The sequence below is a fragment of the Catharus ustulatus genome, chromosome 15 (genome assembly GCF_009819885.2).
Source record: "Catharus ustulatus isolate bCatUst1 chromosome 15, bCatUst1.pri.v2, whole genome shotgun sequence".
Classification (NCBI taxonomy): domain Eukaryota; kingdom Metazoa; phylum Chordata; class Aves; order Passeriformes; family Turdidae; genus Catharus; species Catharus ustulatus.
In genome coordinates this window covers 1,118,730-1,145,285 of record NC_046235.1, presented here as the reverse complement: position 1 = coordinate 1,145,285, position 26,556 = coordinate 1,118,730, and the positions used below count along the sequence as shown (strand labels likewise).

Below are 26,556 nucleotides of genomic sequence, written 5' to 3'. Positions count from 1 at the left end.
AAAGAGAGCTCAAGTTTTGCTGTGGTGGTGTGACACAGGATAAAGAGTTGAGCAGACACACTGGTTAACATGCCAAACATCTCTAACAAATCACCGTGGTCTAGCTTTGTTTATTGGGAATCACTTTAGTAACCTGAAGTCACAAATAAGCAGTAAATAACAAAAACTACAGAGAAACACAGGTTACACATGCAAACCCTGTTCACATCTCACATGTGCAGGTACATTAAGTGCACAGTTCTAAAGAGTCTTGACAAAACCAGATTTTAACAAAAAAAGTGGAGTTAAAATGCAGGTATGAAAACTTCCATGTGAAGAATATAAAGATACCTCTGTCCCTTTCAGGACTCCAATGCTGCTTTTGATACCAGAGATGGACGACAGCGACGAGATTCAAGTAAAAGCAGGAAGAGCTCCAGGAAATAATACTGGTCAGAGAATGGGCATTTACTTCTCACTAAAAGTACACTGAATAGGAAAGGCTAGCAAGAGCTTAGGAAAAAAAATAATCACAAAGTTGTAAAGCTGACTAATCACTAATTTTCCTACTTGCTATAGATAACAGCAGTGACATTAAAAGAAACTGCAATTCAACATTTAAAAATGCAACTTACATTTAAAGACTTTTCCAAAGTGAAATGCAATGACAGCCTTACACTCAAAATTAAATAGCTGCTAGGCTCAGACCAAAATACGGAATGTTCTAGATAAAATAAAAATACAGTATTACTTTTCATTTTTTATTCAGAATGGAATTGAAAGACAATTTCTGAAGCTTGAAAGTAGTAAGTTCCATTTAAATGCAGTTTTCTTCTCATAGATGAGCTTTCCACAAGGGTGCAAGATTTTTTTTTCTGTAATAGCTTGAAGTGTCAAAAAGAAAAGTTGTTGCCATTCTCACATTAAGAACAAATTGTTGTCATTAACTTAACTGCATATGCTTTTTGCTACAACATTTAACACATGAACAGACCTATAATGCCTACTGTATCTCACTAAAACAAAAAAGAATACAGTATTTCCATCTACTACTTGTACTGCTTTTAAAAAAGATTAACATTAAAAACAAAGCCACGTTTTCCTTACATCCTTCCTTCTTCTTAAGCTTCTTTCTTTTGCCTGTAGTCTTCTGCCATTTTATCCAGAATTTTCTGTTGAAAGAAAGCAGTTATATTTGGGATATATTTAAAGAGTTTCTCACAGGCACAACAGAAAGAACACAAATCCAATTTCCAAGTTTAAAATCTGTGCATGTTGATTGCAATTCCAAAGGTCATAACAAGGCTGGCACTTCTCCCTGCCCTGGATTGGAGCTCTGCTTGGCAAGCCAAGGGAATTCCTTCCCTTTTTGTCATGGACTTGTGACATGGTTGTGCCACTTACCTGGGTGGAATGTGCCCTCCACAGAGGCAGGGACACAACATCCCCCCTCCCTGCAAGTCTGAGGAATTTGGAACCACTCTGGTGACATTTGGTAGCCACATCAATTCACCTATTGCATTTTTCCTGCCCTCCAAGCAAAGGAAACTCCCAGCTCCACAAGTGAAGCAGAAGCTGAAATCCCTCCCTTCCCTCCCCAGTTCCAAACCCCACCACAAGCACCTCACTGAGCATTTCTGCCATGGAAAAAGCAAATCGTGTTCCATTCAAGTAAGAAAGCTCACAAACTGGCATCATTCCCCCCTTTTTACATCAAGGATTTCATGTCCCACAAGCAGGTACTTCAATGGAAAAAAAAAACCAAAAAAATGCTATGGTGATGAATGAGGTGGATTTTCTTCCTACAAGATCCTGCATGGGAACTGATTTTCTGATCTACTCCTTCACAGTGTTGCTTGTTTGGTGACAATTTTGGTGCCATTTGCCTTCCTGGGCTCTCTGTTTATTTAGGAGTTCCCTGCAACTGCAAGAAGGCAAATATTTGAATTATGAGGTGCCATTTTCTCCTTCTCTGTGGAGCTCCTGGGTTTTGCTTTCAGCTCAGGGATCAACTGCCCTGAAATGCATTAATGTGACACTGCAGGACTATCAGAATTCCTCTGGGATTGCCCTTTCCTGGAGGTCACAGTATGAGGTTACAGCAGCAGCATTGTCACTCATGCCATGCAATCATGTGATACCTCATCCAGTTAGAAAATGGAAAAAGTGCTCACAAAATCAGAAGTTGCAAAGGTTAGGTTTTTTTTTAACATAAAAACTTCATCTTAAGTTTTGTTGACTGGTTGAAATCGCTCTCAGAAGGAGAACTGGAAGGGATCTGGGCCATCTGTATTTACTCTGCATTGCTACTTCTAAGCCTGGCCTTATTCCAATTGGAATTCCCTCTTTAATCCAAATTTACAAGATAAAAAAATGCTGGAGCCCCTCTTTAAACCTTGCATTCTGCATATTATTTTCACAAGATGATGTTTTGGAGAGGTCTAGCTAGAGTTAGAAGTTATAGAGTAAGCCAATTTCCACTGCCTGAAAGGTATTTTTTATTCTCAGTCAGTCTCCTTGAGCTCTATTCCCCAGAAAGAATCAAGCCATTTAAAATGAACAAGTTTTTGCCTTACCTTCAACTTTTGATAATGAGGAAGGCTGCTGCAATGGGTCTTTTTTGCAACATCTTCATTTGTGTAGAACAGGGAACACAATTTGCAATAAAACCCTGTTTTGGGTACCACATAATTCACACCTAGAGGAGTAAACACCACAAAATAAACTAAGAGATCTACTCTACATCATTTCTTTTAATGTCATATATAATTTCAGCTAAATCTTAAAACCATAATTCACTTTACATTAAAAGCTGCTTTATCTTTAAAAGTCTGGTTTAGTTTAGTCAAGCAGGGGCCTAGTAGTAACTAAATATGTGCAGGCTTTTTTTTAAATTTAAAAATCAACCTTTCAGATTAAGGGTCCATTTTATTGGTTCCTTCAAGAACTCACAACGTTTGGAGATCAGTTTTGGAGTATTTAATATGACTCTGAACTATTATCACTGTTGTGCTTTGTGCTAGCAATTTGTGTTGCTAAAAGTTACCTCTTTAATTTCTGCCTAAGGAAAGGGTTATGGAAAACACTAAGAAAATAAGGAAAAAAGGAAGAGAATACTCAGTTTGGGGCAGGAGTGAAGAAGGGAGAGGAGGGGGAAGCCCTAAAATGAAAGGCTATGGGGCAAAAATAAAAATCAGATGAAATGAGAAATGCTACTGCGATGCACAGAGACATTTTGGAAAAGGAATGGAAACAGCCTTACCCACAGGAATGTTTGGCTGGTATGGCCCAATCCTGAACTCATCTGGGACGAGAGGTTTCTCCAGGACACTCTTTGTCTCCTGCTCTCCCTGGGGCTCTGTGTTTTCCTGGCCGGGTTTCTCACTATCCTGCGCCGGGGCAGCATCAGAAGCCTCCACGCTTTCAGCCTTGGCGCTCTCGTCGCTTTTGGTGCCGTTCTCCAACGTTTCACTCTCCTGCTCTGCCTCCTCCATCTTGTCCACCTTGATCTCAGCCAGGCTGTCCTCGCCCTTGGGGGCAGCCTTGGCTGCCAGCCCCGACTTGCGCAGCTTCTGGTGCTCCGAGTCCTCCTCGTCGCCCACCTCGTCCAGGGTGACGAATCCCTCCATGCTGCGCGGGAATCCACCCACGTAGCGCTGCGGGGACAGGGCTGGGGTCAGCTCAGCCTCAGACAGCTCCAAACCTGGGGCAGCTCTGCTCCCAAACCCCCTGAGCCTCAGACAGCTCCAAACCTGGGCTCAGCTCAGCCTCAGACAGCTCCAAACCTGGGCTCAGCTCTGCTCCTCAAACCCCCTGAGCTTCAAACAGCTCCAAACTTGGGCTCAGCTCAACCTGCTCTGCTCCTCAAACCCCACTGAGCCTCAAACAGCTCCAAACTTGGGCTCAGCTCAGCCTGCTCTGCTCCTCAAACCCCACTGAGCCTCAAACAGCTCCTAACTTGGGGCAGTTCTGCTCCTCAAATCCCCTGAGCCTCAAACAGCTCCAAACTTGGGCTCAGCTCAGCCTGCTCTGCTCCTCAAACAGCTCCAAACTGGGGTTTAGCTCAGTTCCCAAACCCTCCTGAGCCTCAAACAGCTCCAAACTTGGGGTCAGATCACCCTGCTCTGCTCCCCCATACTCCATTGAGCCTCAAACAGCTCCAAACCTGGGGCAGCTCAGCCTGCCCTGCTCCTCAACCCCCCTGAGACTCAAACATCTCCCAACTCCTGCAGGGCTGCCTCGCTCACTCAAACTGCCACTCGAGGCTGAACCTGCTCTTTTTGTACCCCAGAATCAAGGATTCCCTTTCACAGCCTTTTTTTTTTAATTTATGCATCAGGAGTGGCCACTGTTTTGTCATAGCCATGTGATTTCAATTTAAGAACAGAGCCAAAAACACTTGAATTCTCAAAAGTGAAAGTTCTTTTAACTTGAGTACCTTAAGTGAAAGCAATTCTGGAGTGCACAAAACTTTGTTTCTATCTGAGAGTCCTGTAAGGTCCTTGAATTCACGGCCTGAACAGAAGGTAAAACCTTCCCAGAACTATTCTGTCCCCAGTAATGGTATGAAAGTTCATTAAATGAATTAAAAGCTCTTTTCACCCAGCAAAAAGCTTAGAGCATCCACAATAAAACAACCACTAAAACACAAACAAAACCCAGCCCAAAACCACCAACCACCCAAACTGTGAAGGCCTCTGAAAATACAGGTTTTATTAGAGGGACTGCCTAAATTCTGAATTTTTGGAGATGCTCCTGCTGATACGGAAATATCACTATTCCACACTCTTAACAGCAACTGTGAGTAGGACTGAGGTAGCATTAGCTTTGTGCATGTGTGTTTTCCAGGAATGAAGTTTGGGTCTGAAGCAGTTTATCACAGCCCACATACTAATAAAGAACACTAATAAAAGTGAAAAACACCATTGGCATGGCCAGTACTCATCTCAGCACCATTAATCAGACTCCAGACAAGGATCCCCCAAAACTGAGATCCAGGCACATCTCATTGCTTAGGAACATGACTTTCTTGCAAAACAACATTTCAAGCCAACAAATTACTAAAATTTTGCACAGAACTGAGTATGATTAATAAAGCAGATAGGACACAAAACCCACAGGAGTGTGGGATGGTGTGATGAGAAAAAAGGAATTCCTAGCAAGTAGCCTGTGACTGGAAACACCTGGAAACCAAATTTTTTCTTTCTCTAGAGGAGAAGGGGCCCTGGCTCACTGCAGATGGTCTCACTTGCCTCTCAATGTATATGCAGTTCTGTCCAAGCCCAGATTAGCCTCAAGTCCCCAGTACATGATTTTTTGAACATCATTTCTGGGCTCAAGGGTAACTACAGACAGTTCTCTGAGAAACTGCTCAGGAGAACACAGTTCCTGGCTAAGTATTAGTCAAAAAAAAAAAGGGGAGGAGAAAAGCAAGCAAATCACCAGCAAGCAACAAGGATAGAAACCCACAAGTTAAAGGCTTCTGTCAAAACAGAACCAGGGACTTGGAACTGAATCCATGTGCAAGCTACATGCAGTGAGAGCTTCCATTTTCTTCCCAGGAGCTTTAACCCCCTGTTCCTCTCCAGAGAGGTGTTTTAAAAACCCCAGGGGAAGGTCTGCACCAGAATGCACATGGTGTGCTACCCAGATCAGACTGGGCTCCCCCCCTCAGCACCTCAGTGTGAGTTACCTTTTTAAGCTTTTTCTTGGCTGCTGGAGTGGCTGCAGCATTCCCCTCAGCTTTTACAGCTGCATCATCAGGTGTGTCCTTTTTTTCCTCAGTAGCTACATCAGCTAAATTGGCAACATCTGCATCCTCTCCTGCCGAGCTGCCGCTTTCCAGGAGTGCTGCAGCCTCCTCCTCATCCACCAGCAGCTCATCTTCAGACTCCAGCAGTAAACTGGGCTCATCTTGCTCTGTCTGTTCCCCACTTTTGGCACCTGAAGGCTCAGCAGCATCCTCCTGCTTCTCCTCTTTTGCTTTTTCTTCTGCATTGCCACTTTCAGGTTTCTGAGCAGGTTCTGTTTTGGACTTCTTATCACTGGGAGAATCTTTGCTGTCTGGGGAATATGTTCTCTTTCTGTAAAGAACAAAGAACACTGCAGCTTGTAAACCTGAAGAGAGCCCAGAAATTACTAAAGACAAGAAAGAAAAAGCCTAGGATCTACTGTGGTAACTTCAGTTCAGAAAATGGAAGGCTGAGGGAAACCCTGAAGGACATCACTCATTCTTCAAACACACAAAAGGCTGCTCCAAGGACAAATTACCCTTACAAGACAGGACAACTGCTTGTGGGTTTAAATTGCAGGAAGGCAAGGGTAATTAGGGACTGCAAAGGATTTCCTGAGGAGCCTGAAGAGGCTGTGAAATCTGCATCATTAGAGGAAGAGGTGGGGTAGCATATTTGAAACAGTTCATCTCTGGGCACAACCACCAACCATCTGATCTCAAAGCTTGCCTGATTCTTTGGTATTGTTTCTATACTCTGAATAAGGTATCTTCAAACTTCTTTTAAACAACATCATGCTTTAACAATAGGAAATTACCTGGTTTTATCTTTTTTCAGCAGTTCAACTCCTTTGTTGGGAATCTGAAATAAAAATTTAAAGAATCTGTGAGTCACAGCAGACTATGACTTCCACAACTGCTGCAGCATTAATTCAGACCAGAATCCAATACAGCCAAGTGCTTCCAGCTACATTAACCCCCAGAACTCTGCCCATGCCACCCACCAAGTGATCAGTAAACCTTTTATTTCATTTATTTCAGGACCTGACCAACCTAGAAATCCCCTGCCTTTATTCACAGTAAGGATTCAATACAAAACAAATGGGATATCCTGCTCCAGAAAATTCCTATACAATTCCTGTTTATGAACCAACAGCATGTGCAGGCACTGGCACAGATCACTCCTAAGCTGAACTTTTCTCCCTGTCATTAGCAGAAATCCTTTAGCAGACTCCCAGCACTTCACCTGTTTCTGAATTACTGACCAGGAAATGTCACCTGGAGGTAGTAACAAGGAAATCTATTCCAACTGTCACCAAGTGCTCATTTTGCTGTGCTCCCATGTGCAACAGCAAGATTTCTTCATGCTCCACAACAAAGCTGATGTTTCTAGGAGACAGCCTGACAGTTCAGATTTCTCCTGCTTTTATTATCCCACAAGTTTATACTTCTCACAGAATATTCTGGGTTGGAAGGGACCCATAAGGATCACATCAAGCCCAGCTCTTCAGTCAATGGCCCAAAAGGGTTGAACCCATAACTTTGGCATTATCAGCACCATGCTCTGGCCAGCTGAGCTCGTATCAGTTTTCTACCTACTGTCCCAGTCTGATGAAGAAACACCTATAATTGCATGAATATTACCCTGGTGTTATGTAAAAAGCTCCCTTCAGTCAACCTTTCCCTCCTTTATATGAGCTGCACAGGCAGAGGTGCAGTTCTGATAGATTCAGTTTTCACAAACCTTCTTCATTTTCAAAGAGGAAGAAAAAAAAGAAGGATCCCACATTAGAGAGTGTTCTAAATGGAGCAATTTTAATTAAAATCTACATAATTCACCCTAAAATCTGAATTACAGTAACTGTTTGGGTTTTGTTTCATCTGAAAGGAATATCCTTTAACTTGTCCTCATAACACCACACTGGTGCCAAGTAACTGCACTTGAGGAGCCAGAAAAGATGAAAGCCAACTGTTCCATTTGACATGCAACACTGAGTCTTCAACAAGCAATGCCTGGCACCTACTTCCCTTTCCATCTTCAACTGCAATTAAAAAATGCAAGCACTCCTTACCCTCAACACCAGCTTCTTGTACTTTTCAGATAAATCCACTTTCACACATCTGCCCTGGAACCAAAGAGCTTTGTTGGCACAGTGCTCAACCATGGCCAAAGCATCTTCTCTGGTCTCCATCTCAATAAAGGCCTGAAAAGATTAAACACACATTAAAAACCACACAACACTTTTCTAGGCAAAGTTAAATAAACTTAAAACACAAATACTGAAACAAAACGATGAGGTTCAGCTACACCAATCCTCACCAAACCCTTTAACATTTACCCAAGTGCTCTACAAACCCCAGTTTGCAATTCAGAACATCCCAGAGCCAGTTCTGAAATTAAACAGGCATTTAAATAATCTGCCAAAAAAGTCCCCACAAAGTAAAATACGATTGGAATAAAAAAGTATCAGCACAATGACACTTATTTAGTGCTGATGTACCTGGGAATTCCAGGGCAGCTGAGACTACCTCTGTATTTTATTTTTGTTTTTTTGAGAGAAGCCTGAAACAGAAAGGCAGCAACTGCTGCTCCTCCAGCTCTGAGATCCTCTTGGGACTGAGTCTATGGCACACTGAGGCTGCTGAATGAGCTTTAAACAAACACATCTGGGCTGGAGCATCCTTGCCAAAAACTGAAAGCTGTTTCAGCAGCCAACTTAGACAGCAAAGGGATTTTGTTTTTCCAGTGAAATAAGGTCAGGGAGGACTTCCTAGGGGTCACACAATAGTCTAGTAATTTTTCACTTCTCAAGTGTGGCATTAGGGAATTCAGGCACCCATCTCTTTGAAAGAGCAGTGAACTTCCTATTTTACTCAAGGGAGCAATGAACTGGGACAGCAAAGCTGAAAAAAACTAGAGCTGAATCGTTTAAACTCCTGTCTATTTATAGAAATCATGTCCATGCACATCCAAAGCATTTCACTATACTCATGCAATGGTCTGTCTTCAAACCTTTCTCTTCCAAGCTAGAAAAGCACAGCAGGTCTGCTTTTGTTTAGTTTTAAAGAATGAAAAATAAAGGGTAAATAAAAGAAACATGTAACAGCAGAATATATTTACGTTTCATAGCTAATGTTTTTCAGCACTACAAAACCAATCCCAAGGCTCCACAAAATGTGCATAATTAAATAATTAATACCATGCTAAAATACCTTTTTCTGTTTTCTGCAGCTCATATTCCAGAGCCATTTCACACAAAGCCCCAAAGCAAATCCCCACCTGGACAGACCCTGGGTTATTACCAAACCTTTGCCAGAGTAGCAAAGTGCCCAGCTGAAGGGGTAAATTCACAATTAACCCCCCTCAAACCCTGCCCCAGGGCTTCCCCTGCAGTCACCTGGCTTTTCATCCTCATCAGGATGTAATTCTTGATCTTCCCATAGGGCTCAGCCAGTTTGAGCACGGCGTTGTCAGAGTAGCCAGAGTGGGGCAGGTTGCTCAGGTGGATCACACGACCAAGCTCTGGCTTTGGGGGCTCAGTCTTTTGGTCAGGTTTACCCTCAGGTTTCTGAAATTAAAAGGGAAAGCCGATTTTTAAGACCTATATATAAAATAGACAAGGGTCCCTTGATCAATTTGATGCACTGAAAAGTAGAGAAATAAAAACAACTTAAATGCAGCAGCCTCATAACACTGAGTGCTCCAGATGAAAAAAGGTAATGCTAAAAAAAGTAGAAGGGTTTTACCTTTATTCTCTTGTATTTCTGTGACAAGTGGACTCTGACTGGTTTACCAAACACCAGGGCAGGTGTTGTTGAATAATATTCCACGGCAGCCTGGGCATCTTCAGTGGTTGACATTTCAATAAATGCCTGAAATCACACAAAATCAAATTAAGAGCTGCTCTTTCAGGAATCTATTTTTGTTTCAAATTTTCAAAGCCTTCCATGCTTCCTTTTAAAAATAACTGCATCAGAAATGAAATCTGCTTTTTGGTTACAACATGAACGGACTTGTGCAGAACTTGGCACAAATTTCAGATACTTTATTTAGGTGCACAAGCAGAACTATTTTGTTTGTTTACATTCCACCTAGATTAGGATTCAAAACATTCAATTGTTTCCTGCTTTCTCCACTTCTGTGCTATTGCTTTTATTCACACTTCAAAATAAGACCCACTCCATAATACAAAGTAAGACCAAGTAAGTTTTCAGATAGTTTTAAACACTCCTCCTTGCCCACACGCCCCTGGTGACAGATGTGGCATCTCACTGGTGGCTGAGCAAGTCCTGTCCCAAAAGCAGAGCTCAGTGACCCCAGGCAGCCCCAGCAGCAGTGCCCTGGGCCCAGCCTTACCTCATTGATTTTGTTTAGGATCAGGTGATTTGTGATTATCCCAAAGGGTTCAACGAGCTGAAGCAGCTGATACCTCAGGTTCTTTCCCCTCTGGAAATCCATGATGTGCACAACTCTGCTTGTTTCCTGGTGAAGACAAAGCAAAGCACACAGCATGAAAACCTGGGTACCAAAAAACCTAAAAAATCTGCCAAGGCTCTGCTCTACCACTCTGTTTAAGTTTTTTTAAAGTTTTATTATCTATCTTCACTAGTGACCAAAACAAGATGCATCCAGAAAAGGCACAGAATTTCTAGAGATTTCCAGAGCAAGCTGCCTGCCCTGTCCAAGCTGCCTTTCCTTAAGTTCACTTCCCACAGCTTCACCATGAAGGGAATGTCTGAAGAAGTTCTGGATAACTTTGGAATAAATATTTTGTAGAGTACTCAACACAAGAAACTCCCAGTCTCATACCAAAAACCTCAGTACTTCCACACAAATTTTTAAATAGCACTTCCAAAGACAATCAATTCATTAAAAATAAAAACCAACCAACCAAACAAAACCAACACCTTAAGAAAGCACAGAAAAACTACACAACAAAAATGTGAGCTAAGAAAGAAGAATTTCAATACTAACCACTCTGCCCTTCTGCATGTGCCTGGGTCCCTGCATGTTTCCATTTCCAGCTCCTTTAAGAAATTAAAAGAATGAACAAGTTTAGTTCAACCTGTAACACTGGGATTAACATGTCTCATCAGAAATTCTTAAAAGATGTGTCACTTGTAATACCAGACTGAGATCAAGTTCTAAAAACTAATGATTTCATTGCACTCTAAAAAGGCTTTTTATTTATTTCAGAGCTCTTGAAACTTGGGATCCTCATTCCTGCTCCCACTCTTCACTCTGAGATTAGAAAAAGAACTGCAGAGAGCAAGCACAGCCCATTGGGAAAAACAACAACAACAACAAAAATCTCCTGTTTTAAATAAGATTTGCCAGAGGAAAACTTCTCTGTACACAAAGGATTTGAGATTTCTTTATAGAGGACACAGTTTTTAGAAATGAGAGTTTAGGTTCTAAACCATCACCAATTCAGTCACAATACCCATTAAAAAACACCAACCAAACAAAAAAACCACACATGAGCACAACCCACTTTCAAGTAGTTTGGCCTACAGTTAAATCTGAGATACTTTGAAAAAATAATTTAAAAAAATTTTGAAAAATTAGGTGTTTTTTAATGTAATTAAGAATGAATGCATCTATCACCTAAAAAATGTTGAAAATACTTGTACTCTGTCAGGATATCCAGGTAAATGAATTAGTTTTGCTCTTTAGTCAGTTGAATTATTTAAAAGGTACGAAGTAAGAACAGCAGGCAAGAATCTGATTCTTAGAGGCCTGCATCATCCATCTTCCCACTTCTCACTTACTATTTCAATTTATTTCTCAAATTCACTTGAAAATAGGGGGGGAAAAAACACTTAGGACACTGAATTCTTACCAGAAAACTCCACCAACATGTAGCTACTCAGGAGACAAAAACCTCCTACATAGGGGAAAAAAAAATCCAAGTGCTCAGCACATGTAGCTTGATCTCAGTTAAAAATCACCAGCCACAGGGAGTGAGCAGAAAGGAAGTGTGGGAAGTTTCCCTGAAACAGGGAAAAACTCAGCACCAGTCTTTAGTCCCCTGGCCAAAGTATTTCAATTCTAGCATTTTCTTTTGTTGTTTTAAAACACTGGTAAGAAATTAAAACAGGAGTAAAAAAAAAACCACCCAAAAAACCTAGCAAGAAATGAAGGCTGGTGAAGGCAGGTGCCTGCTGAGGTTACCTCTGGGCCCAACAGGAGGTCCTCCAAGGTGGAATGGAGGTGGTGGTGGTCCCAAAATTCCTGGTGCAGGGTTTGTGGATTGCTGCAACATAAAGGGATCACCCCTAGAAAGAGGAGAAAACACATAGGCATTTTAAACCAGGAAAGTGTGATGCTTTCATTCACAAAACACCTGAATTTCTGCAGTTTCTATGCAGACATCTCAGGCTACTTTTATTGGTGCCCTTCAGCTGGAAAATAGAGAGGCATCCATGTGAACCAAAGGAAGTGTGCTGGTTCACATAAACCGTTAGGAACGTCCTCAGCTTCAAATAAACAATTATAAATACTTCAAAATTCATTCCTACTTACATTCCATGTCCTGAATCACTGTCAGGATTCCATTCTGGGTATCTTAAAAGAAACAAAAGAAAATATAAATAGAGTGCCATGTCCTGTGGCTGTGTAAGACAAGCAGCAATAGCTGGAGGTGTAACAGCTGCAGCACTGACACAAATGCTGCTCTTCAGGACAAACTCCCTACTGCCTGCAGAACTGATGCTTTTACAACAAAAAATGGAAAAGCTGGTATCAGAACCTACAACAGATTCTCAACTCTAAGTTCCAGCTGTTACATATACACATCAGGATTCCAAAGCTATGAACCAAGATCCCTTTTTGTCCTGAAGATGCTCCAAGTTGTTTTTATTCCCAAGGGACGTTTTCTAAACCTGCTTTGTGCAAGTTCTTTAGAATCAAGGAACACCTTGAGCTGGAAAGCACCCACAAGGCCCTGCACAGGACCCCCAGGAATGGCAGGCTGTGCCCTCCTCCCCAGTTACTGTGTTTGCAGTTCATACATTTCGAGCAGCAGCTGACAGCGGCGGCTGTGAGTCGCTCCATTGATGTGATGGTTCCACTCCTGCAGCAAAGTAAACAAGGCACAATTAGCAACCACACATGGGAGTGCTTCCCACAAAGCCCTGGCCTACAGAGCAGTGTCTCCTTCAGATCCATAGAAATGGAATCTGGGGTGCTTGGAGGAGGCACTGCCTTTTCCCTGCCAAGCTGGTTGAAAAGGTGATGGGAACAGGGCTGCTCCTGCTCAGAGTGCAAAGCTCCCTGCAAAACCCCAGCACTCAGGGCCATGGCAGGTTTGATTGTCTTCTTTCAGGCATTTCAGAATTTCCTCTACTCTGCTTCATTCCTCAGACTTCTACAGAATGTGAAATAAACACTCCAATTTTTAGAACCGTAAAGAGGCCAAGAAATTGCACGGAATTCAGAAAGGAAAGACTAAAAGACATCTAAGTGCATAGCTAGGACAAACTAGAAGTATACAGGTGAAATACAAAATATATGACCACTCAAGGGGAATAATAAAGGAAAAAGCAGCTCTAAATTAAGATGGTATAAAGGAGAAATAATGAATTAAACCAAATCATCCAGGTAAAACTCCTGGCTGTGGTTTTAGCACTAGAAAGGAATGAGGGATTTGCACTTTTTCTCTGCAGACTGTTTTAAGTACAGAGGGAGTTACTTATTTTAGTGCCTGATCTCTGTATCTTTATACTCTTACAAGTGAGAGCAGAGTCTGTGCTTTATTCATGTCTGGGAAGTGACAGCAGCTCTGGAGTTTCCCTGCTGCACATCTGGGAGGCACAGCCTGACCTTCACTCTGCTGCTCCTCAGGGAGGAAAGGAACCGGCAGAGATCAACGGGGGAGAATCATTCAAGAACCTTGGGGCAGAAGCTTTTCTCCAACTGAAGGTTTTTTCTTATCAGCCACAATTTCAATCATGAACAAAGTGCATTGCCAACTGCTTTATGCGGCTCTTCTTTCTGCTCAGCACCCACAAAGGATTTCTGCCTAATCCCCCATCTTTCCAGATTTTTGGTCCCTGCCACACTAGAGCCATCCTGGATACAATGAGACATTCCCAAGGCTCACTGTAGTGTTTCCATATGTTAAATGCCTACCCTGCACTTCCCATAAAGGAGAAAAATCTGAATTTAAAGTCTCATAAAGTACTACAACATTACTCCGTGATGCTCCTGACACAGAGCAAGATGAAGTCATCCCTTTTATCAAGCTGGAAAATAAGAGCACCACTTTTTCTTGTCAACTGCACAAGATGTAGGCTCTGCAACTATAAATAGGCTGGCAATTAGGATGAAAAATACCCACCAAAAAAAAAATAAAAATCTATGAACCATGCAATATGAAGTTTCTTCAGTTCAACACTTGCTAGCAAGTGTTAGCATTACAGTCTAGAAAAGTCCTTTAAACCCCAAACCCCTCTAAATTTGGGGGCAGTCAGTAAAGTCTGAGTGGCTTTAACATGCTTTCAATCTGTCTCAACCCAAAACTGATATAAAAGTTATCTGCAAACTACAGGCAAACTTTGGGAGATTTAATTCTCATTCAAATGTTTTTAAATCGGCAAAAAAGGGGGATGTGATTATAACTCCAGATTTCTCTTGTCCCCAGCAAACAATGGTAACTCCTCTACATGAACTTTTAATCACACAATTCCTAATCTGGATTCCCTCTGTGCCTGCACCCATTTGAAGCATCCTTTCCCCAGGGTTTTGGGGCACCAAGTCATTTGTATTTACAGCAATTTATTAACACAAAGGCCCCAAGTTAAGAGAGAAAAGCTGAGTTTCTGCAAATCCAGCTTCCCCTTTGGCTGGGTTGAGGCAAGCAGAGGACACGCTGTTCCTCACAAAATGAGGCCACACTGGAGTACCTAATTTTAGCCAGCCCTCCCCCAGGGCCACAGCCAGGCTCTCCCTCTGAGATGAGCCAGGTTCAAGTGTTTCACCTCCAAATTCCTCTGCTTGGCTTGCCTCAGCTTTGATCTCTGGCAGGAAAACAATCCCTTCACATCCAACACCTCATTTCCTGATAAGGGATCAGGATTGACAAAATGCCTGAAGTAACTGGGGCACAATTTACTTCTCAGACAGAAAATAAACTAGAACTTAAAATATACGCACATCAAATTAAAGAAGCAATTAAGAACATCACTAAAATAAAAAACACCAGAAGATTAATCTGCCAATTTAAGTTACACTGAGGATGTTTAACACCTTGCTTGCATTTAAAATACATGTGGTTTGATCAAACACTTGTAAAAATATCTGCTGTTTTTATTTAGAGGTGGGGAAGATGCAATTTTGTTACTACAGTAATGAATTTACATAGTCCCAGCTATGAAAAGCATTCCCTTTCTGCTTTCCATAAATTTCTGTTCAAATCAGGTTACTTTAAAAGTTCTGTTTTACTTGATTGGATTTGGTGGGAGACACAAAATAAGGAGTTCTGTAATGGTTGGGTATATAAAGCAGAGGAAAGAAGGAGAGAAAGAGAAATTCTTGTGGTGACATGATTTCTGAAATCAGAAATAAAGCCCCAGTTTGGGTCGTAAGAACCAGATGATCCAATCACAAATGTTTTATTCTGTACTAGCAGTTTTTAAGTCAAAGTATATTCCTAAAAAAAAAAAAAAAAAAAGTTGTACATGTTACAGAAGAGGTCAGCCACTTAGGTTATGCTGTTAAAAGAATTTGGCATTTCTCATACCTGGAAAGGTATTTCCATGTGGATATCCTTTCATTAGATCTGCACTCCAAAGCACACTAAGAGCCACGAGCCTTTAAAATAAAGAGCTAAAAAGACCCCTACTTACAGGATCACTGGTTGCCATCTTCAAGGGCCTCAGAAGTTAATGTTTTCAATCTAACCAAATGAAGTCCTTTTACAGAACTGAGCATGGCAGCTAAACTGTTAACACTTCAAACTTCAGTGAAAATAAACGTCAAACACAGGAGACAAGAAACCTGCAATACTGTATTTGATATAAAAAGTAATTAAAGCAACACAAGTTCATAAACTGTCAGATCAGGTGGAGCCATACAGCTGTGTGCTCTACAAGTGGTTTGATCCTTTCCTTGCAGGGACAGAATAATTCTTGTGTTTCAAAAAGATCAGATGTAGAGAACAGCACTTTTTGAGAGGTAACTGTAAAGAAATGGTTAGTAACAGCAATTCCACATCGTATCAATTTCACAGTAACAGCACGTCTTACGTTTTCAATTGAAGGCCTTCCAGCTAATTAGCCACTAATTGTGACAAGAAGGGCACAGTATTAGCCAATTAGCCAATTAAATTGCCTAATATCCTGGAAATCAGCAAGATGAGTACATTGGAAAAGGTGAAAGTGAGAAGGCTCTGAAAACACCATCTGAATCATGTTGAGTAACCTGCTCCCTCGGCAGAGCTGCACTAGGCATGGATAACTAAGAGGGAATCTCACAGCAGCGAGCACACCCGAAGATCCACTCTACTGGGAGCCAAGAACACTACTAGGAACACAGAGCAGGATACTGCAACAGCAGACTGATTGCTGGGAGAGTCTACAGGGACAGATGCAACATGTGACAATAAAAAGTGAGTCTGAAGTGTTCTAAGAAAGTTGTGAAAAAAGGAGAAAAATGACGACAAATTTTCAGCCATAGTATGAGATAGAGTGTTAAAGTGAAATTAAAAAGGCAAGAATGAGCTAATCTAAAATGTGGTTTTTACTTTTGCAAATAAGTTCCAGGGCTCTACATTAACTCTTTCCCTCTGGACAGGGAAAAAGCAGAACTGTGCAAGAATGCATCTTAACTACATATAAATCAGCAATCAAGACAGATGTGGAGGAGAGCTGAAACTAGCTTCCGGAATGGCACAGCAGATACACTGCAAAAAAAACCCCAAACCAACCAAAAAATACCAAAACCCACCCCAAAACTGCTTGAATGCCAGATGTTTGTGATTAAGAGAACATGTAGATGTAAAATATAAACAAGATATCCCAGTAGATGATAGCTGTTTGACTTGAAGTTAAGTAATCTGGGCAAATAAAACACATTAATGTAAAGCCCTGGTTTACAATGTTTGTCAACAATTAACCTTGCAAATAAACCAAGTGCCTTTTTCACTCTCAAACCAACTTTCAGATCATTCCAAAAGCAACCAGGCCATAGAAATAATTAAAGAAATAGGTAAAAACAGAACAGATACTACAACGTAAAGGAAAATAGAAGTATCTGGTGCATAACTCACCTTATTAGAATGAACTGGCATATCACATATAGAGCACAGATGGGGATAACCCTTCGGTAAGAATCCATGGAAGTCTTCAATATTGCTATTTGGAGGAGCACCTCTCTTTTTCTCAAAGAGAGATCTCTCGGGACCAGGACCACGACCCATTCTGTCATACTCACTGTCAAATTTATGATAGTTATGCGAAGTCTCACCATAAAAAGATTCATCCCTACACCTTTCTCCATCTCTCAATCTGTCATCTTCATAATCCATTCTGTCATAATAACCAGATTCTTGAGAACGACTTCCATGGTCATAGTCAACCACTGGGTTGAGACTAGGACCACGATCATCAAAGCTATCTCTTCTAAAATGCCTTTTTTCTTCCCAATCATCCCTAGGTACTCTGTATGGTGGTTCCCGTGTGGATGATCTGCCATCTCTACCATAACCTTCTTCAGCTCTCCTCCTTTTAAGTTGTAGAAGGATCTGAGGCAAGTTTTCAGGAGTGATCTTGTCCTCTGGATAGCGACTCAGTTCATCTAAGTCTCTAGCAGACAGACCAAAGCTGGCCAAAATGTTTGTGGCCTGGTCTGCATCTCCACGGTGCTGAGAAGACAAAGGGAGCGGACCTCTACTTCCAATGTTAAATATAGACTGCAAATTATGGGAAGAGGTACTACCAGAAGACAGTGCACTATGAGATCCTTGTTGGTTCAATGAAGAACTCATTCCAAGATTCATTAAGCTAGCAAGGCGTGCAGTACCCTGGTTCATCCTTCCAAGAGATGCTGGCATATTTAAAGACTGGGTAGCAGCAGCAAGAAGGCCTATTCCTGCAGAGAGGTCACGCCCATGACCTTGGGAATCCCTACTCAGAGATGACTGCTGGAATGACTTGGACATTGTAGAACTAGAGCTTGTCTACTTTATGGATCAAAAAAATTTCTTTTGGCTTAGTTTTTTGGTTTTGTGTTTTTTTTTTTAAGATGGCTGCAAAGAGAGCTCACACTAGAAAGCTAGGCAAACTTCACTTCAAAAACGGTAACGCCAAGAAAGAGGATCAATAATGACTGCAGATCTTCTTCAAGCTGAGAAACACCAGACAATTCTGTAGAAAAACAAGCAGTTTTAGTCATAAATCCCTTTAAACAGATGCAGTTTTAAACTTATGCATCATGTTGATCTAAAAAAAACATTAAAGATCTCAATCTTACAAGGCTTTTATCAAATCACAGATTCAAGAGGTACCCAGAACCTACACATATTATTGCAGATAAAAATACAGTAGTGTTTCCTATACATGCTACTCTTCTTCCACAAAAAGCTACTTTCACACTGAAGAAAAGTGAATTTCAGAAGTTTGCGATGTCTGAAAGCATCTATAAAGTTTACTGACATGTAAGCCTTGATCTCTGGTTAATGGCTTTGTTCATACCCTACATTACTGTACTCTGTCTGTGAGAAGAACATAAAAAACTTAGGCCCATAGAATCCAAGATGACTTTGGCATATAACACATATTTGAAAATGAAACCTGTACCACCACAGAGCAGGACGAAAGGAAGTTAAAAGTAACTGAAGTTTGGGCAAAAAGTTTCTGCTGTAAGATCTGTAAATAAGACCAAACACAATATTCAATCTTTATGCAGTCAAATTCCAATTACTGATGTGAAGACAGATGTGAACAAGAAAAACAAGTTTTACATTTTGCAGGAAGTAAACAAGACCTCTTGTTCCAATTGCAGTTACGCTGCTAACGGCATTTCTGAAGGGAATCTTTACTCTGTTACATGGCAGCTGTGACATCAGCCTGTACTCTCAGACCTCAGACTAAACAAGGTCAGGTTTAGTGCTGGGATGGAGACCCAAGGAAAACCCTGCTCCTGCAGGAAGAGACCCCAGTGAGTCAGGAGATGGCACCACATCCCATGGCACTGCCTGCCTGGGGCTGGCACTGACACCGTGACCACCTGTGGGAGTTAAAGCTCCTAAAACACTGCTCACAAGACAGAGGTGACTCTTTAGTGTCCCCATAAAATATCAACCTCCAACTGCTCTTACATGAAGTTTAAGCTAAGCAGTCTATCAATATCCACAGCACACTGCAATGAATATATTTCATAAAATATTCTTTTAGGGCAGAGCAGAAATAACTAATACTTCACCCCATCCTCCTCCAGCCTTGGGACAGAAACACAAAGTTTAAAGCAATTCCACCTATGTGAAAATATTCCAGCAGGAATAATCTGTTCTTGTGCCCTTCCCAGAGTGGGCAGAACAGTTCTGCTGCTCCAGCACTGCCACTGAGGAGCACATCCAATACAGAATCACTTGGAAAAGAAACAGGCATAGACTGCACAGCTGCAAATGAAGTCAGCTCCCAAGAGAACAGGTAGTTTGGGGAGGAATGGAAAGGACAAAATGAAAGCAAGGACTTTTCCTTGAAGAGACCAGCTCTGCAGAAGGCAATGGCTCTTGTACTGGAAACAGAAGGAAAAAGGTCAAGGTTAGAGCTCTCTATCCCCACTGCATGCTCCAACACTGCACAAGGCTGAAAAGCACTTGGGTTTTCTTTCTCAGCATGTTACAAAATTATGCTTAAATGTAAAAAACCAATAGATTCCCTGAAAAATACACAAAACACACATAACTCACACAACTCCACCTTTGCCAAGTAACTCCTCTATACAATTTGCTACATACTCCGTCATCAATGCATCTAAACTCATTTCAGCTATGATTTTAAATTTCACATATGCTGGAGTCAAAGGAAGCTGAACTATGTGACATTTATTAAGAATAAGAGATTGAGAATGGGGATGAAATCAAGTTGGAAAGTTCTGAGGCAGAAGACAGAAAAACACTGCAGAAAGCTTCAGAGGAAAACAGTAACACAAGAACACAGGGGGAGCATACCAGGTGAATTCTAAGGGAGATGTCCCAGAGAAGGGGGCCACACTGGAGCACACCTGAACACAAAGCATTGAAGAAGCCTGTTGTGCAAATCAAGACTATTTTGAGTTCAAACAGACAGGAATTCTTAATATTCACCAGGGTGCCATGCTTTTATCTTGCATTCATTCAGAATTCTTCAAAGTATTTGTATGGCAGTTCTACAAGTTAATCCTTACTCGTTCCATTTTTACACCCAAATTTCCTCCTAGCTCATTCACACACTTTCAGAAGGATTTGAAGCTGAACTTACTGGGTTCTTCATAAAATGAGGTAATCCAGAGGGTTTTCTGAGCCTGAGCCTGCAGTGATTCCCCAGATCCCCTGTGGCCAGGACAGGCTCACTGTGTCCTGCTGGTAGTGCAAGGACCCACACTATTCAAGTTTCCACTAAATCAGGAAAGTTCTCCACGTTTAAAACCACCCTTTATTTGAACAAATGCTCCCTAATCCCCCTGTCACAGCTGTCAGCTGGCAGTTCATTGTGTGCTGCTGCAGAGATTAGCAGGGAACAAACCCCATGGCAGGGGTTTGGGCTGCAGGACCCGATGGTGCTGGCTGAGAGCTTCACAGAACACACCCAGCTCCTGCAAACACCCAGGGAAGGGTAAAGGGAAAATAAAAACAGCAAAGATGGGAGAAAAACCAAGACAAAGACACAGACAGGGACAAATCTTATGGAAAAGCATGAAGTGGGACAGTAAGACAAGTTGTGATGAAGACACAGCACACGGTGCTAGTGAGGAAATGCCCTACACCCAATTAGGTTTTAATTAACAAGTTTGAGTATCCTCAAAAAGCCACTAATTACCACACCACTCACCTTGCACTCCACTCCTACCAAGCCCATCCTTTAAGACAAAAAGGAAAGAGGTGGGGGAAGAGCTCTAACCCTCACTCCCAAGGATGTTTAACTTCCACAGGGTCAGGTTGAAGGTGATCCTGCTGATTCCAGGGCAGGATGTGACAGGGACAGGAGCAGGGCCAGCTTTGGACAGAGGTGCCATCAACTGAGTCACAGCAACAAGAGGGGTAGGACTGAACAGAGCTGCCTGAGAGCCAGACACGAGTTAGTTGAAAGGTTATGCTAATTGTTCTTCATTTCAGCTACACTGGGAACAGACAGGCTTTCAGATACACCTTTTTTTTTTTTAAAGATCTGTGGACAGAAATTTGGCCATATTAAGATTTGAAAATATAAAATATCAAGCAATCTCGAAATAAGTTGAGAGTCAAAATGTTATTAGATTTGCAGACAAATGCAGACAATGAAAACAATTTGTATCTCCAAGTTGCAAAAGAGTTTTCTTTCTATAAAGGCAGACAACAAAAATAAGGAATTTGAATCCTACAGAGTACACTGTTATCAGACAGAGCCCAAAATGAGGCTGATTTTCAAACACTATAGAAGGTTTTTCTCTTAGTGTAAAACTGAATATATTTTCAGTAAAGCTTACAGAACTCTTGCTCCAATATTAAGTTTGACCTGAGAACAGTTTAATTCAGTGAATTCTTGGAATATATTGATTATGCTGAACACAATAACCTCAGCTTGTCACCTTTTACGGAACATAAATAGGCTGAAAAGTCCCCAGCTCCCTGTTCCTTCTGTCACTCTCAGGGGGTTTTAACCTATGCACAGTTACTGTCATTTTAATGTTAATCTTGTTCTTAGAACAACTCATCTTTTACCCATTCCTCTTCCACTATGTACAGAAAAAATTGTTAAAAATGAAAAATAACTTCACTTTCTATTCAGTTTCACTTTCACTTCAAAACACATTGAATTTGAACAAATAAATTCAATTATTGCAAAACCGTGAAATTATCTACAAGCTGAAAAGCACACCCTCATTCTGTAATGCTTTTGCAGACCATACACCCTTGGGAGAAAAGTATCACAGAAGTTTTTGGAAGGCTGCTCTGTGCATAAACATCTCCAGGTCTTCCTCCTCCTCTCTTACACATCTCATACTCAGTGTAGCAATCCCTTGTGCCATGAGAGAATTCTGCTTCTTCCCAAAACTGGCTGCAAAAAGGGTTATTGAGGGAAGAGATGTGGAATTTGGACAGGCAGCCCCCCGTGCTGCTCTGAGAATTAATGGTAGCAAAACCAAGAACTTGCAAGGAAATGAGAAGCAGATGTTATCTAGCTGCTGAATGACCAAGTACAATGGATTTCAAATCCAAAGGATTAACTTTTGGACAAGGCAGAAAAGGCCACTGTCTTTGCAAAGGCAAAGGAGGAATTGCCCAGCAGCCTTGGAGAAATGCAGATTCTGGCTCCTTTCAGCTCCACTTCAGTGTTCAGAGTTATTTAATACTGCTGTTCCACATGCAAGGAAAGCACTCATATCTCATTCAAGCCACCCCAAAGGTCGTGCCCTCAGAAACTTCAGGAGCACCTGGCACAGAGGACTCACAGTTTTTCTGGGCACAGATTAACCAGGCACAACAACTGGAGGAGTTTCAATTCTTAGGATTATGTTCAGCTTCATCTCAGGGACTTCCTTGATCAGAGGAACACAAAATAATCTGAGAGCTGAAGTGGCTGTAACAGAGGATTGCTTCAGAACAGGAAGTGTGACATCTGAACAGGCACATTTACAAATGGCAATTAAAATGACTGGTTTAGCAATCAAGAATCTTAAAAAGTCTTACAATTTCCAACATCTGAATGCAAAAAGGAACACAGAAGAAGTTGGTTTCCTACTTCTGCTCATTATATAATTTAATATATTCAACCAACCCTCTTTTGTAAGAGGTGCATTTAAAAATTGCATTTATTCCTTTGCAGAAACAGAAGTGGGAAAAAAAAAAAGATTTCAGCAACAGTAGAGAAAGAAGGCAAAACCCATGTATTTTTGGGAAGGGAAAGAAGTAACAGCCAGAAACAAGAGAAAGCTGCTGGCACTGTTTGACCTCACCACAAACACCCACATGGCTTCCAGCCATTCCCATCTACTGCTTTCAGTGCCAGTGACACCTTCAGAGCCCCCAGTCTCCAGTGAGAGAGATGCACTCAGGTTCCTGCAGCTCCAAAAAGCTCCATGGAGCCACCACCACAGGGGCTCTGCCAAACCCAGAGTGTCTGTGGAATGCTGGGGGATCTCACTGGGAAACTCTGGTACCCAACAAGAACACAACCCCCTTCATCCCCAGCCCCTCAGACACCAAAACCTGGACACCAACCCCTGAACAAATCACAACAATTTGATAAACAGGTCCTACAGAAAGTGATTCAAACATAGACCAAATTCTACCATTTTTACCAAACCAAAAGCCCCACACAAGTTCTGTGTTCTGATCTGGTAAACTGAATTTCTGCATTTCTAGGGCTGGGATAAAATCCTCTCCTTTCCCAGCTGAAATTCTGCTTGAGGTTGCAAGTAGTATTCTAGCTGCAAAGAAAAATCAAGGAACTGTTTCACTGGCTCAGTGCTCAAAATAAAACCCCTTTTGTTGAAATTATGACTGCACAATATGGTACTTAAACACTCACAAACTAAATTAGTTCAGAAATATCGTGAAGTATTTGCTTTTGTTTTCAAGACTTGTTGACTCAGAGAGCTGATGAAGGAAGCAGCACTGAGGCTACAAAAAACCACTCATAAATTAACAAAGTGAATGGAAATAATTTCATTGCAGCTCTGCTTGCAACAGCTTCTCTCCTAGATTTGCTGAGCCACCCAGAAGCCTGTGGAGTATTACATTATAAAATACCTTTGTATTCCCCAAATCCCTCAGCAGAGACATGTGCAAGTCACAGCAAAGGGCAGCAAACAGCTTTTCCTAATTCCTCACCAAATTAATGAGTGGTTTTATTTAAGTCCTGAATAAACCAAGTGCTCATAATGTAACAGCTAAATGGAACTTCAGTCTGGAGCCCCAAACTGACTCTTCTTTCCTCCTCTTTAAAGTTTTTATCTTTACAAACACAGATATCCACACTTAAACGACCCATTTAGGAATTTCTCTGGGGTTCCTTTCCCACCATTAGTTCCAGGATGTGTGTAACACCAAGTGCACAATGCAGAAGTACAAACACTGGCTTATCACTTCACAAACACATCAAGGCCTCAGTGCCAGTATCTTCACTCACAATTCAGTATGAATCATTCTGGAAAGTTCTTTCCATAAAATTCAACACAGAAGTTCACTAATTTCTTGGAAACACAAAAAAAAATGTTAGTATGTTCCACTACGTGTTATAAAAACAATTTATCATTTTAGCATGTTTAACACTTAAATATTAACATGTTTCAAACTATGGGAAGATTAAACCACTGAATCAACAGATTCTTAGTAAAGAAGCTTCTGAAAATGCATCCTTCTCTTCTCCCCATGAAAACTACACCGACTGCTTTAAGAAACACACACTTCCAACCAGAGCTGCTCCCTACTTATCCGACTCGAGGAAGTCAGGATCACCTACAATACAAAAAATCTGAAGAATTTAAGGGTGAGAAAAAGAATAAAGAACGTCTAGCATTTTGAACCACTATCAGATACTTTTTTCCCAAAGGTCTGCATCGTGGAAACTAAAACAGCCACACATTTGGAATCTGAGGGATGGCTCAGCTTTCTTTCAACAGCGTAAATGCCTCATTTATCATTTAACAAAGGAGTTTTTCAGGCTCCCAAAAAGTTATTTTCAACTTCTGCTTGTTTTCAGAATAGGTGAACTCTGTATCTCATTACTCAGACTCTGGAAGCAGAGTGCGTACATGAAAGAAAAGGAATGTTATCAATCCACCACAGGAAGGGAAAAAAAAAAAAAAAAAAGCTTGATCTGTAAGCACAGCCTGAATTATATGAAAGTGAAACTGAGTAGAAAGAGGGGTCAAACGGCTGCCTGCACTGTCAGGATTCTTGTCGCTCAATTCATTAATTCTTAAAGCCAGATGGGCATCAAAAGCAGCAGTTTTAGACTAACGGCCTTCAGAGAGTTAAAGAAGGGGGGAGGAAGCAGGCCGCCTGCAAGGCCCCGGCTGGCGCCAGCAGCGCTCCAGGCACGGGAAGCGCGGTGGAGCTGGGTCAGGGCCGCGGTCCCCGGGCCCGGCGGCGAGGGGCGGCCGGGGCTTTGTTCGGGCCCGGCGCGCCCGCAGTTCCGGCTGGCGGCGGGCGGGGGCGCCCCGGGGGCCGCGGCACCGACCGGGCCGGGCCTGCGCGTGACCGCCGCGCCCCCCCCACAGCTCCGCCGCGCGCTCCCGCCTCGCCCCCCACCCGGCACGGCGGGGCGGCCGCCGCTGCATCCCCAGATGGCGGCGGGCAGGGAGCGCGGCGCCGCTCCTACCTGCGGGCCGGCGGGGAGAGCGCGGCGGCGCCTCCCGCTCGGTGCGGCGGGGAATGGGAACGGACGGACGGACGGCGGGAAGGAGGGAGGGAGAGAAGGAGAGGGACTGAGGCGGCTGCGCGAGCCCCGCGCGCGCCTCGCCGCGCTCGCGAGAGCACGCCCGCCCGCTGCCCGCCCGCTCACGTGCCCGGCGGCGGCCGCCCCGCTCGGCTCCGGTATCGCCGGTGAGTCCGCGCCGCTCCCGCCGCTGGCCGGGACCGCCCGCCCCGCCCGCCGTGAGGGATGTGGGGTGTGGGATGGGGACGGGGAGGAGGCGCCGCCGCTACGGCTCTCGCGAGAGGTGGAGGCCGCTCACCCTGCTCTCGCGAGAGCTCCGCTGCACCGCGCGCCGCCAGCCCGCCGCCCGCGCCCCGCTCATTGTCCGCGCTCCCGCGGGGCAGCATGGGAAGGGGCGGGGGGCGGGGCGAGGCAGAGGCCACGCCCCCCGGGCGGGAGGAGCGCGGGGCCCGGGAGCGCGGGTTCGCGCCTCCCCTCAGCCATTTCCGGGGAGCGACACCGCCACCATCGGGGTGTGCCCCGGATATTCAGGGTATCTGGGATATCAGAGTATCCTCCGGTCCCCACGCTGCGTGCTCGGGGTGTTCAGGGTGCCCGGGACATCCAGAGCAGCCTCTGGTCCCCACGCTGCTCTCTGTGTCCCAGGGCACGCTCACGGGCACCCAGCTCAAGGCTGCTCTGAGCACAACGCAAGTGTCACATCGCTAAAATGTTCAAAACTGGGCTCTCGCTGGCTCTGAGGCTCGGTGGAAGATTCTGGTAAAAAGGCCCTGCAGCCGATGTGCCAGGCTGTGCTGTAGCTGTGATCCAACATTGCCACCTTGTGCTGGATGAGGAGAGGTCCCTGTGCTGCTGCCCTGAAATCCATGAGGTGTGACCAAAGTACTCGTACAAACACTCAAGTGCTATTCATTATTTCTTCCCTCTTTAATTTTCCCTTCCTTAGTTAACAAATATTAAATTATTTAATTTAATAAGGAAACAATCTCTCCATTAGCCTGGAAACCGCTGTGTTCCACCTTTTCAAAGGTGAGGGTGTGTATGTGAATTCAGGGAAAGCTCAAAGAGAAAGGAAAAATCTGCCTCTTCAGTTCATCACAGGCTGATTTTTCTTCTGTGTAAGTGACTGGAGAGCACAATGAAACAATAACACATACAGTATTTTAGAAAAATGGATGTGGTACAATATACGTGTTGAAATAATAGGGAAATGCTCATAGAGCAATCACAAGAAATCCAGCTCTTAACAAGCTCAGGGTAAAAAAAACAATTAAGTGCTCAAA

General features: G+C 42.9%; 1 protein-coding gene across 4 annotated transcripts; it reads right to left on the bottom strand.

Moving 5' to 3' along the window:
- Nucleotides 1-90: 90 nt before the first annotated feature.
- MATR3 (matrin 3) lies at nucleotides 91-25,659 on the bottom strand. 4 transcript variants are annotated; one of them, XM_033073614.2, is made up of 15 exons: nucleotides 25,572-25,659; nucleotides 16,981-18,076; nucleotides 12,725-12,786; nucleotides 12,237-12,278; nucleotides 11,886-11,989; nucleotides 10,686-10,738; nucleotides 10,068-10,193; nucleotides 9,458-9,583; nucleotides 9,109-9,279; nucleotides 7,783-7,914; nucleotides 6,529-6,572; nucleotides 5,672-6,062; nucleotides 3,242-3,635; nucleotides 2,556-2,677; nucleotides 91-1,151 (listed from the first exon to the last, which is right to left on the bottom strand). In XM_033073614.2, the coding sequence occupies exons 2-15, from the start codon at nucleotides 17,869-17,871 to the stop codon at nucleotides 1,101-1,103; spliced, it is 2,709 nt and encodes a 902-aa protein (XP_032929505.1). In that variant the 5' UTR covers nucleotides 17,872-18,076; nucleotides 25,572-25,659; the 3' UTR covers nucleotides 91-1,100. The 4 variants fall into 4 exon arrangements, with proteins under 4 accessions (XP_032929505.1, XP_032929504.1, XP_032929507.1 ...); XM_033073613.2 differs by lacking the exon at nucleotides 25,572-25,659 and adding an exon at nucleotides 25,217-25,349; XM_033073616.2 differs by lacking the exon at nucleotides 16,981-18,076 and having other exon boundaries at nucleotides 25,572-25,657.
- Between the last annotated feature and the right edge of the window lie 897 nt (nucleotides 25,660-26,556).

Bases quoted from the DNA above. Each gene is read 5' to 3' on its own strand.
- MATR3 (XM_033073614.2), bottom strand. From the start codon at position 17,871: ATGTCCAAGTCATTCCAGCAGTCATCTCTGAGTAGGGATTCCCAAGGT. The intron at 10,194-10,685 runs GTTAGTATTGAA...TGTCTTCACCAG, and splicing joins ACATGCAGAAGGGCAGAGTG to GAAACAAGCAGAGTTGTGCA. The intron at 2,678-3,241 runs GTAAGGCTGTTT...TTACTCCTCTAG, and splicing joins CCAGCCAAACATTCCTGTGG to GTGTGAATTATGTGGTACCC.